This window comes from Sitodiplosis mosellana, unplaced genomic scaffold (genome assembly GCF_009176505.1).
Source record: "Sitodiplosis mosellana isolate CC-2019 unplaced genomic scaffold, AAFC_SMos_1.0 Smas_scaffold_1, whole genome shotgun sequence".
NCBI classification, from domain to species: domain Eukaryota; kingdom Metazoa; phylum Arthropoda; class Insecta; order Diptera; family Cecidomyiidae; genus Sitodiplosis; species Sitodiplosis mosellana.
Genome location: NW_022595244.1, coordinates 917,951 through 931,537, shown reverse-complemented (window position 1 = coordinate 931,537; position 13,587 = coordinate 917,951). Strand labels below are relative to the sequence as shown.

General features: G+C 37.2%; 1 protein-coding gene across 2 annotated transcripts in view; it reads left to right on the top strand.

The window, feature by feature from the left end:
* LOC129569747 (low-density lipoprotein receptor-like) overlaps positions 1–13,587 on the top strand; it is a 23,879-nt gene that overhangs the window by 471 nt on the left and 9,821 nt on the right. The window contains exons 1-2 of one of the 2 annotated variants that reach the window (XM_055448894.1): positions 1–3,584; positions 11,389–11,538. The exon at positions 1–3,584 is cut by the window's left edge and continues 471 nt beyond it. In XM_055448894.1, the coding sequence (XP_055304869.1) occupies positions 3,029–3,584; positions 11,389–11,538 (706 nt within the window). In that variant the 5' untranslated portion in view covers positions 1–3,028. The remainder of the gene's footprint in view (positions 3,585–11,388; positions 11,539–13,587) is intronic. The other variant, XM_055448903.1, reaches the window with a different exon arrangement.

The window sequence follows — 13,587 nt, the reverse complement described above, 5'->3', positions numbered from 1 at the left end:
TGCAATAAATCACTCGAAACCAATAACAAGGATAATAAAAACCGAGTAAACATTATAAATCACAAATATCAGCATCAATCGCTTGCGAGGATATAACGTGTGAGAGAGAGAGAGAGAGCAACAAAAATATATCTCAACATAATAATATAGCAAAACAAACACACACGGAAAAGAAAGTGATGTGTAAATTCATTTTTTCTCTCTCTTCATCGTCGTCGTAGTCGCCGTTGTCGTCTATGAGCTGAATACATATTCCGAAGGATTGCAGATTTTAATATCTGATAAATGTGTCGCAAATATTTCAATAGAGATTCGGAATGCTGTGATAAGGTTTTGCTCAAAAAAGATCCATAGAAAACGAGAGAATAAAAAGAGAAAATCATCATCATCAGTTGAGAGACTTGTGCAAACAGCGCATTAAACAAACGAAGTGAAAAGTTTATGTACGCGTATAATGAAAGTGCGATTTGGTTTTGTCGTTGCTCCAACCAGTATCGGAATTTCATTGAATAAAAACCAGCAATTGCTGACATAAACTCTGCATCAAAATTTTCTCTATCGCTAAATGTGTGCAGACGAGAGAGGAGAGAAAAAACAATCAAGCGAAATAGTTTAACCCAAATAAAAGTTCAATGCGAATAAATAGAGACAATACACGCGAACCAAATTGAGTTTTGTGCGAACAAAGCATTGCCGAGTGAGTTGAACAATTAAAATCTATTAAATCGATAACATCGACAGAATTCTCGAGTGAGTACGAGAAGTAAACAGAACTGTTTGTAAACAGTATTATTATTGTGGCGCGGTGATTGGATCGAAAAGAAGAAGAAGCGAAAAAAAAATCAAACTCATAAACGGCGTCAGAACCAATCGCTCATAATTCTTTCTTATTTTCGTTTGTGTTGTATGTTTGTGTGATTGGTTCGTATGCCACTCGGTTCAAAGGATTGTGTGTATGTTCGCGGTGAATGAACACAAGACCAACGACATTCGAAGAATTCTCTCCGTTTTTATTTGGCCAATGATTTATTGGCGATTGGCGACATTCACCAAAATCACAGACACAAATAGCCAGCAGAGATAAAATTGGCGCAATCAAAAAAGTCAAGCTCACATACAAAATAACAAAAAGACAAGACGAAGAAGAAAAAGGAGGAGTAGCAACGGAGGGGCCAATAAAATAATGTCGCCGAAGGTCGACACATGAAATACCATTGTGTTGGATTCCTTTAATTACGGTTTCATGTTCATTGTTCACTACAATATAGTATTTGTCCTGAGTAACATTTCGATAAAGATGCTGCGCTCGTAAAATTTATCAGCAAATTAATATTTTTCGATAGTGTGCACGGTTTACGTAAAACCCCTTCGTACAACCGTCATCGTTGCCATCATTATTATTATTATCATCATCATCGGCAGCAGCATCAACAGCAGGCATCATCGAGAGAGCACGAAAGCATCTGCGAATTACGGCAAAAACAATACGCATCAAACGCCATACACACACGAAAAAATCTCGTGCAAAATCAAATAAGCCACAAAATAGTTAGACAAAGAGTTGTGTATGTGAACACAACGACAACGATAAAGACAGGAACAACAACAACAGCATCAGCAGCAGCGACGAGCACACACAAATCCACCGTATTGTCGTCGACGGATTTTCGATTTAGATGTATAAAAAGTATGAAACTTTGCCTATCGCTTGCCAGTGCTCAACTCGCAACATCCCAGTGTAAATCGTTCGCTTAGAGCTCTTGTGAGATTCGTCTGTCGTTCACTTTTCGATATTGTGGCCGCTGTTGAGAGCACACTCTTTCATGTGAATCGTGAATACGAACATAAACAGAAATTAATTCAGTGTTTTGTGTGTTTTACTGCGGACATTTTTTTTATTTCTGAATTTGCAGTGAAACTTTTAGTTTTTGGCAAACATTGTAGCCAGCGAAAAGAGTTACTATACAGAGAAAGACGTTCGGTTTTGTGAATTAAAGCATTGAAAGAACATTTATAGAGATAAAGTGAGAGAGAAAGAGGAGAAAAAAACCAAAAACCATTAAAAGAAGTGCACATGACGTTGAATACCAAATGAACATGCTTGTTACATTAAAAGTTTGATACATGGTTGCGAATAGAGAGAAATAGACATGATCTACGACAAGCAGCGACAATTTATCATCGCATAATTAATACTATTGACATACGCAACCATCATCAAGTGTATCTTTTGCATGCGGCGGCAAATAACAAGTAAAAACATTATATAATTCCACACTAGATAAGAGAGAGAGAGAGAGAGAGAGAGTGCGGCGCGTGTAATAGGATACATTTCTTGTATCTCTTGTATCTCTCTATCTATCAACCAACAACAACGTCAACTTCAACCACTGATATAGTCTTACTTATTTATTTAACTTATTTATTTATTTGGAATAGCAAATGGTTGGTAATTTTATTCGGAAATAAATGAATCGATTCACGTTCCACAAACATACACACAAATAAGTGCATACAGAGAAAACGGAGAGTGTTTTATGTCAACACATACGCGATAAATGAAATTAGTGTGATTGTTATTGGGGAATAAATTTTCATTTCCAAAAGATTTAGTTTTCGCCAAAAATACAACAAACTTTCTGCACAAACGTGGAATTGAATTTGGTGTGCAACGAGATAGAGTAATATAAAATGAACTAAATGCACAACAACTCAACTTATTCAGTTTATTCGCATTGGGAAAAGTGGAACTAGCGCTGGAAAAGTACAGCTAACCAAAGCCTGAATTACAAAACTAATAGAAAAACCATCAATTGAGTATTAAAAGTGTGGGGTGAAGCATCTCTCACGAAACGAAGAGTGTTAAATAAATTATCGGTCACGTTACGCTTGTGTGGCTTGGTAGAACCCTCGGTTTTCATACCGACTAACCAATTTGTTCGCATTTATTCTTCGGGGCCGCACCGAATATATATATATATATTCCCACACAGACACACATACCGGGCACACAATCCAACTTGAAAACATGTGGTCGAGTTTGTTAGCCAATTTCAAGCCAAAATCGGTATATCGTTTAGTTTTAGTTGTTGTTTATTATTTAGTGTTTACTTTAAGTGTGTGTTATAGTGAAAATGTTACATCAAATGCAGTTAAACCAATACCAAATGTATCGAATACGATGGTCAACGGCAGTAGCACGACATTGTTGCTGCTACAGCAACCGACAACGACCGTACCAACACCAACAATAACAACAACAGCAGCAGCCATCAGCACCGAAATACCCACGAGCACGACTACCGTAAAACCACCGGCAAAAAATGCATCGTCAATGTTAAGAAGATTGACAACGATAAGACCAAATATTGCGACAAACAGTGCAAGTGGCAGTACAAATGGGGTCCATTCGAAGAACACGAGTACCACTTTGAATACAGAAAAGGAGAGCAGTAGGAATATAAGACCAAAACTAAGCAAGACAACATCGCAACAACAACAACAACAGCAGCAGCAGCAACAATCGCCGCAATATAAAGTATTATCATGGCCGTCAAAACCAGGCGGAACATATTTGATCGAAGGTGATTTTCAATATAATTCTCGTAACATCTTTATCTTTTTATCTTCTCGACTCTCTTATACTCTTACTCTTTTTGTTTCTCATTTCTCTACACTGTGTTGTGTGCACTTGCCGCCGACATAGAACGATTATACGTTATTCGTTCGCTCGTTCGTTGTGGCACAGTTGACGCTTGCTCTATTTTTGTCATTTTCATCACGAAGATTATGTGCCGATGTGTATTTTGTTCTGTCTGTTTCTTTATCTATATCGATCATGTGTGACGTCGATGTGAAAAAAGGAGGCTCGAACACCAGTTGTTGTTGAATAAAGCCAAGTGGCTATTTATTATGATATTTTTTTTTCTCCGTCTCTTCTCTTCTTCTTCTTTTGTTTTTCTCTGTGCATTTGTCGACTCTTTGTGAGCTATTTTCTGCTCACACCGTTGAATTCCTTTTGTGTCTCACCGTTGAATTTTCGTTTCGTTTTTAATAACGACTTATCGCCGTTCCGAAGTTCAATTTTTGTGATTGTTTATGGCGCGCCAAATGAAATGGATGGTGAACAAAGGTTTAACGGGAAGCAATTCTTCACACATAAAAAATATGAGCGAACAAATGTCAAGCGTATAAACGAGAAGAGAAAAAAAAGAAAAACAAAAACGGTATGAAATACGATATAGTAGACATAAATTCCTAATGGATTCGAAAAAATTTTCTTTACGCTTACGAATTTGCTCCGTATCCTTGGGGTCGTGTTTTTCTCATGTACATACTTTTCTCATTCGTTTTTCTTCTACTTTGCTCGCTGCTGTTCTTCTTCTTCTTCTGTTTCACTCAGTTTTTCCTCTCGCCCTTGTCGCCCCGTGTTACGACTGACATAAGCAAAACAAAGTTTTTTTTCTCTCTCGCAAAAGCGAAAAACGCGCAATTTTCCAACAAAACAAATATGATAAAACAAAAAGAAAACAAAACGACACACGTAAAAGTGAAAGAGCTAAGCAAAAGAAAAGAATAAAATGCAGATAAAAATATTTGCTTTGTTTTTGGCTCGTGATCCGATATTTTGATCCGACGCTACTTAAAACTCCTTCGCTTGTGTCGACAGTAACTCGTGCGTATGCGTTGCGAACGATTCTCTCTTCTCCCCTCAGCAGTAGCAGCGGCAGCAGCATTGTGTTGTTGTTTTTGGGAGTGTGATGATTTTTTTCTTTGCTCTTGTGACCGTATTTAAGTTTCAACACCATACGTAATTTTAATATCGAAAAACAATTTCGGTGAAAAGAGCTTTGGCATAAATGCCAAACGCAACCGAAGCAAAGCGTGCAAACGAGGGAGTGAGCGATGGCAAGAGAAAGAGAGACCGTACTTGAAATACGGCGCTTTTTTCTATTTACCCAAGCGCCAATTTCACATTTTGCATTGGAAAAGACATTTTTATAGATTTTTGCCGACTATAAAAATCTACATGTACAAACTAAAGATGAAATCGGAAATGGATATTGTCGAAATCGTAACGACTATTGCCCATAAAATTTGAAATTGTAAGCATTTTTCTTCGTTTCACCAGCATCGACAGTCGAACAAAAATAAAAGGAAAAGAAAGAGGGAGAGAGAGAGAGATTGAACGAAGCGAAAAGCGATTTTATTTCCATTTCTTATGTGCCCATTTTATTTTTTCTTCTCTCGTTTTTTTTACAAACTGCGCCAATGTCGATTCTTTTATATGGATATTTGCTTTTGCATTTGAGAGAGAGAGTAAAAGCACAAGCACACCCCTGATAAGATTGCCATTTGACGTATCATATGCTCTAGACGACGTGCTTCGTATTGTGTGTTGTATTGAATGCTTGCAAGTGGAAAAATCTAAAGCTTAAGCCGTGGGTAGACAGAGAGAGTGAGCAAGTGAGCGAGAGAGGGCAAAAAATTGGAGTTCTTTTAGCCGAGGTTTTTGCTTGAAAAAACTCCAACATCTCATTTTTTGGCCTCTTCATTTCCAATTTGGATTCCTTTTCGATTAAATTACTAAATCGTCTCAAATTTATCCAGCGAACCCGATGTGTCTATTCGAGCGAAAGATGGCAGTCATCTTCCTTCCTTCTGCTGCTGCTGCTCCACTTTATTTACTTTTTCTGTACTTGAAACTGTTTTTTTCTCTTCTTTTAAATTCCTGGCACCACAATGTTAAATTCTTTTTCTTCCTTTTTTTTGTTTTCTCTTCGATTAACAATTTAATAACCACGGCATATGCCTTGAAGTTTCAACGAATTAAGAATTCAACATATTATATATACATGGCCTGCGTTTGTTTAAACAGTATACAAAATAGCGCAAAAAATTGTTCTCATGGCAATCGCCCTAATCGTTTTGAGATGGGAAAATCTCCGGTTCTAAGAAGAAGAGCAAGAAAAAAACGGAACGATGATTTGGTAGGCGACAAGGATCTGTTGTGTTGCCATCGTTGCATATTATTTACCTAATTTGGTTCACTTATGACCGCATGGCACCAGTACCCAGAAATGGAGAGAGAATAGAAAATACGTCATCCAAAGAAAACAAAAATGATGAAATTATGTGCCTCACTCCATGTGTCATAGATACTAAAAAAGCACAAGCGTTTATAGAACCAAAATATCATGATTCAATGGAAATTCCTTGGAGATTTTTTCTTCGGAACCGAGATAAAAAGCGGAGAGAGAAAGAAAAACATATCCAGCGAGTGAATGAAGGGCAGCAACCAAAATATGCCATGATGTATCGAATCAATTTTGATGACTGAATTATTTCGGGTTTCGTTATTTCGTTTGGGTTGAATTCATTTTGCCGCCACAATCACGCACAATAATATGCTGATTTGTTCATTTTCGGCCGCCTCGGTAACCGACTATGATTCGTTGTTGCTGTATTGAAAAAAAAACACCAATGAAATAAAAATCGCACAAGAACGAGGAAAAAAAACAGTTTGTAAGAGTCGACAATTACTCGAGGCATGAAAAGAACAGCAACGCAATAAGCAGTAAATCAAATCAATACGCATGAAAGGCTGAAAGGAGTGCGCGCGCGGACAAAACACGACTCAAAGGCGCACACCAACACAATCCAGGCAAATATAGCGCTTAATTTAGAATCAATTGACGAATTACGACGTCTATTTTGTTCTTCTTTTTATTCCCTCTCTCCCTCATCATTTCACTTGTCGTCTCAATAGCGAAGCAAATCAAGAGAAAATTGATTTATTTTAACGAACTTCAAATAACTTTCAATAAAATATTTTATCGGATCACTTGCAAATGCATCGCAACATCTTCATGTCGGCTACTGAATGAATGATTGCTACCCAATATTCGCTTTTGTGTAGACAATTTTTCATACTGAGAATTCGAATAAAAGTGTTTCTGTATAAGTGTGTATATATTCATGGCATGCATTCCGATGGCTGTTTTGGACAATGAGACCCTCTCTCTCTCTCGGTTCTATGTGTGGCACACACAAATGGTGCCTTTTATATATAATAATAGACGAAATGGCGAGTGAAAAAAAAATCCGTTTAAATGTGTCTATGAATTGAATTCATTTGAATGATTGATTGATAGCAATGGATGGGCGAGATATATTCGGTGCTTCTTGAATATTTCAACGGGTTTCAATTCAATCATACCAAATTTTATTACGAATGGATTGGGGAATTTTTACAAGCGCTTTCAACACCAGCAGCAGCCAGCATCAGAAGAATCACTCTCTTTCTATATGGAAATGGAAATGAATTTTGCGAGTAATGTGGATTTAAGCCATTTGGGGGCATTTTATACACTATAAAATGTCGGTTGCACGTTCGCATTGCCTTTAATTTTCGTTTACTGTCTGGTGGACACGTACTTAATAGCATTTGGAAATGAATCGATTTGACTTTCCAGAGATAGAGATAAAGAGAGAGCAAGAGAAAGAGTGAAAAGGTTCCAAAATAGGTAATTCCTGCGAAAAGCGGTTGTCATTTCGATGTCGTTCATAGAGTATATATTTACTGCTGCTGCTGCTGCTTCCACTACAATGACATACAATTGCATGGCGCTTGAGCAAGTGAAACCGCAGCAGTGGTTCCGCATCAAATGTAACCTATTGTTCCATGGGTCGCCATTGAGAATGCATCGCAGTGCGAACTCAAAAGCGAACAATCAAAGCCACAATAGAGCGCATACACACATACACTTACACACACATATTTTTTGCTCACTATTATAAGCGCACGTTTCATTCGCACAATAAAAAAATTCACCTATATGTGCGTCTATTTCGTCCTCGTATTATAACAAAACGAGCGACGCGACCGTTTCAAATTACGAGAACGAGAAAAAAAGAACACGAGAGAAAATTGACTGAAACACAAACGAAAAATGGTTTTTGTCTGATTTGAATTCAAATGCCCGTGATATAGATAGAATATTTTGTGTGAGTGGCATCAGAGAGCCTTATTTTTTGTCCCCATAGACAATATTTTAACGTGACGTCTATTGTGTGCGTGGTGTCACTTTGTGGCGTTCTCATGATTAAAATACGTTGAATGCAGGGCTTTACATGGAAAATACATTGTTCAAGTGAGTTCATCTCTTATTCGATCGACTTCTTATTCTCTGGGAGTTTTTGCTTAGAATCAAATTTCGCAAGCACATCCAGTTACCTCGACACGGGTAGACACAATTTAAAAATAAATTGTTTTTATCTTCATTTGATAAGTATAGTCTGCACACGTCTTACATGTGATTCGAAATTGTAAACCGAACCGAACAAAAACCAAACAGAACAAAAAATTTGTTGGGAGCCGCCAGAGAGATATAGTTGTTTTTAAACCCTCTGGTTCTCGTGTATATTATTTACGTCTATATGTGCTTCATTTTCGTCTTTCAATTATAAACAACGATAAATTTGATTATATTTGGTTATGGCAAACAATGTAAACTTGAATTCGACGACAACGACGGCAGCGACGAGTATATATGCTTTGATTTGGTTCAGATATCAACTCAATAAACAAAGAGCGTGCGCTGATGTTTAATCGTATACATCGTTGAATCAAAACCGAAAAGTCAACAGTAGCTAAGGACAACTACTTTGTGTGACAACCATACAACAGGAAAAAGTTACTCCGAATATTCACACCGATGGTTTTGAACAAGTTAATTTCGTTTCGGATAAATTGTGATATCACATGTGTGCGTGTGACGTAAATTTACTGGACAAGACAAGATTAACTTGTTTATGCTTTTCCGTACGCGAGTCTCTCGCTTACCAAAATTCACATGAGCCAATTTACGATGTAGTCGAATGCTATACATCTGCCAAGATGTGAATATGGTGCCATATCAGTTGTTTTTGTTTTCTCTATTGGAGTTTTGGTTGCCATCTCCTTTTTTGCCCAATTCAGGATACAAAATACCTTTGTTTCAAGCGCTCATCTATTTCTTCTTCTGCTTTTCCTTTTTCTTTGGCAACATCAATAGGTCTAATAACAAATTGCATAAATATTTATAGAAGCAACCGAATAGGCACTTCAAAATGGACAAAAAAGGTTTTAATTTACCCTTTTGTTTGTATGATGATAAGCGAGATTTTATGGTCTTGCCGCCCTCTAAAAAAAGATTGCTACGGAATTTTCCCAAATGCTTCCCTTTCGGCTCTTCTCTGACAGAGTGTTTGGAATGATTAATTAATTTACATTCTTTTCACGTTACTCGTGCCGAGGGTTTATTTTGTTGCTTGTTTTTCATTCACATTCCCGGTGTGCGTATGAGTCTTGAATTTGCGTCAATTTTTGCGCTCATAGAAAACGAATAAAAACACAACTTTTTTCTTTCATACTTTGTTTGCCAAACAATTTGGCACACAAAGTGATCAAAAACGCACACGCTCCGAAATTTTTTCCTCTGAAAGCGCAGAAGAAGAAATCAAAAAACCGCAACGTCATTATTCAATTTTGACGACGAAAAATTGTGTATGGAGAATTCAGCCTAAATGAATAAAATGAGGATAAAGCATACCCGCAAATTGATTAGGACAGCCAATGATGCGCACATTTTGTTCATCAATGATGCTCACTTCGATGTGAGAGAGAGTGAGACAAAAGAGGAAAAAAATCTCCCGATTATAAGACGGAAATATTCAGAATAATAACATCATTACTCTGAACAAATTGAATGGCTCTATGTTATCATTTGGCCAATTAGTCATAATATGTATTCTTCGAGCTTATTCAATGTCTTTTCAAACGTTAAAACATTTTATTCATGCAATTTATTTCATTCGTTCGTTTTGTCTCTTTTTTCGTATTTTGTTTACAATATATTATTCGGCGAATGGCGCATTTTCGGGCAATGAACAAGCGAAGCGAAAATACGCGATGCGCAACATTTCATTTTAATATTGGTTCTTATTTGATGCTGGCAAATGTACTTATATTGTTGGTATATATATTAAATCGTTAGTGTGCTGTATATTTTCAATGGCGCAATTTAATCGTCAAAAACAAATTAAATGAGCCGATGTGGGATGAAAATCCGCTTTATTTGAACGATGTATTGCTTTCAGGTGTATATATGTACTTATACACTGCACATAAAGAGATGTGAGAGATTGGGCGAAACGGTAGCGAATGTGTCGTCATTTGTTTGGACATTCGTTGCATCGAAGTTGTGGCGCAGTCAGCGTGTATTATTTATTGATGAGCTGTTACGTTTTTGGTTGTACACCAAAATCCTGAATGTAGACTATTTTACACACCGAGATTTTCGCATTCGTGGTGCTTTTTTTTCTCCCTCCAAATGCGCGACGCGATTCAGTGTGGTGTGACCGAGTCAGAACGGAATCAGTTCATAAAGATGATAAGTGCCACGCTATACGGTATGCCATGCACACACGAACAGTTGAGCACTATGTGACTCGTTCACATCCAAATGATTGATGTTTGCGGGCAAGTAGGCGAATAAAATGGAATTATTAGACAATAAATTCAATCTAATAACAGTAAATCACCATTTTAACGGTCTTGATTTTCATTTATGTGATATATGGCATCCATTTTTTGTTGCTCTTCTTTCTTCCTTTCGAATCGCCGTTTTTATCATGGTTTTTTTATTGTTGTTGTTTCATTGCGCTTCGGTTCTGACATCGTTAGAGCCTAGAAATCATTTGTGGCACGTAAGGAAGAAAGCTGTCTCGGTAGTTTCTGGGCTGCGCGCAAACATACATGCCAAAATCAGTTGCCAGGTTACACGTTTTTCGCAGGCCATCTTTTAATTTGGCCCAATACAAAAGCTATAAAAAAAACTTTATGTAAAAGCATAAATTTCGATCACGAGCTGGCACAAAACGAGCGTACGAAACGATTTTCTCTGACACGCCGACGGTCCTCGAACCGAACCGATCGAACGGTAGACGATAATGCATACACAGTTTAATGATTTGTACACCGTACACGTTTTCTCATGGGTATTTTGTGTGTGTCGAAAGCTAAATGTTAATAATAAAAGTTATGCGTTAATGTGAGGGCTTTTCGTCGCTTATTTGCAAACCAAACCGAACAGGGAAAAATGCAGAAACCACAAAAATTCATATTATTACCATTGAGGAAATAAAATTCACCTTGCCCGGCCGTATCTCGGCATCCTCGCCAGAGTAAAACAACAACAAAAACAACAACAACATATAATCGAATTTACATTAGCCATTTTTTATTGGATTCGTTTTTAAATCGAACGCGTTGCCATCGAGCAACGGGGTGCGTTTTCTCAACACCGTTTCTCATCCAAGTTCTTCTCGTTTCGTTTATTGTTTCAGATAAATTGCAAAGATTGGATCCAGTTCCGTGTGGCGACCATAAGTTCCAGTGTGGCGACGGAGCTTGCATACATATTTCGTTCGCGTGTGACGGTGAGCCCGATTGTTTGGACCATTCGGACGAAAATCCAAAAGAATGCCGAAACAGAGGTAAGCTACACACCACTTTTTTCTGTCTTCCATTCAGCCCGACCTAAATCAACAGAAAAATGTTTGAAATGTGCTTTTTTTTGTTCAACGCTTTCGGATGTTTGTTTACGTTTGTTTTGCACCTTTTTGCTGTTGTTCGAAACCGCAGGAAATTTTTATTTTATTTTGTTTGTTAAATGAAATGCGAGCTGTAAAAAAACGGGTGAAGTTAAACAACTTTGAATCGAGTAAACACACCATTCAGAAGTATTTTGTATTTCCTAGAAGATGACGTATTTCGAAAATCGCTTTCAATTTTTGATATCTAGGTGACGCGTTACATCTATAAATTCTCTAAAAGATAATGGTGATACGTGCATCATTCGTATTATTATTATTATCCCATGAACTGTGGCGGTGAACGCGATGTTTGAAAAAAAAAACAAATGTTAAATGTACACGCATAAATGACGATGGTGTTAATAGCATTGATAAAATTCCTAATTATCGTAAGCGCAAGCAGTAAAGTACATCGCATGTATCAGCAGCGTGATATAGTACGCACTAGACTGCGACAGAAAGAGATAGAGAGGCGCATGATAATATTAGAAATTTTGGTGTGTATTCATTAACTAATTGCTTTTCATGTACTTCGATGTAATAAAATCAAGCTAGAACGTAACATGAATATGAAAACAAGACATATAATTGAGAACATTGCAGTCTGTCGCAATATTCGTTCTGCTTCTTCTTCTTCTTTTTAATTAAGTGCCTGTGCTCGATTTAGTCAAAACATGCCGCGCGCAACCAATCTCATTGTCAGGATCAATCAGTTGAAATACCGTATACCGATTTCATTTATCGTGTACAGCATCCAAACGAATGCCGTTCGTTTCAAAAATCCCAGCGGAAAAATCGTATTAAAATTAATTCGAGCAATTTTCGCGAAATGTTTAACGAAGGGAAATCAATTTGGAAAAGAGGTCGTTGCTTGAGTGAGAATGCATAAAGGGAATCATGCAATGCGCTACTAAAAGCTAGATGAAATCTAGAACGGTAGTAGCGAAGGAAAAAAAACAGAGAACGATGGAAAGAAAGGAAAAAAAATGTATGTATATAAAAATCAAAAGTAACGAACGAAAGCGAAAATGACGGCATCAAACACAGAGAGCGAAAGAGAGTCTCATGCTCTGCTTTATTATTATAATTTACAAAGATTTTTCCACTGCAGACCAAAGTAAAAGCATGTTGGATGCGCGTTAAAGCAACGTTTTATTATAATTTATTCAGAGCGTACGTGGCAGCATAACTCGCAATGTTTAGTTAAATTCAATTAAAAGTGTTCATTCGCAACCGCGCGCTATACACCAACACCGTTGTTGTTGATACTACTGCTGCTGCTGTTCGGATTTCATTGCTCTGCCAACACGGACGTGTGCGCGCGCTTTGTACAGAGTCAAACAACCAACCAACGAACCAACGATGCGAAATGTTTTTTCATCATCGTTATCGTTATCATTATTAAAGAAACATTACTGATTCCGTTCCGAGAGAAAATTCAAAACAATTTTGATATGATAGAGAGACAATTTGCACTGTTGAAAATGATCAAGGCACGCAGTAGCAATTAGAATGGTTGATTGTTTTAAAAGAAGAAGAAGTAAACGAACAGAGAAAAAAACAAGAAGAAGCAGCAAGGTTGAAGCGTTGAAACTGCCACTAAGACAGATGTTTCGTTAAGAATGAACGAATTTCATCTTTTATACAGTAGCAGTAAATCGCCAAGAGCTTGTACCACACGACTCGATATGAGACGAATACACAGTGTGTATTACACACACCACTTACCATTGACATTGTTACACAATTTGGTGTCTTTCAGTTTCTTTTTTTCTTGAGTTGACAGACTACAGACATTTATCCAATGCAAAATGTTAATTTACGCATTCATTTTTCACCATCGATTCCTTGCCACATCATACATATTGCCAAAAGCACTGTTTAAAGTATGCTGTGTCTCGATTGCATACAGATTTAAATTTTCGATATGTTATGAATATGTTATAATGC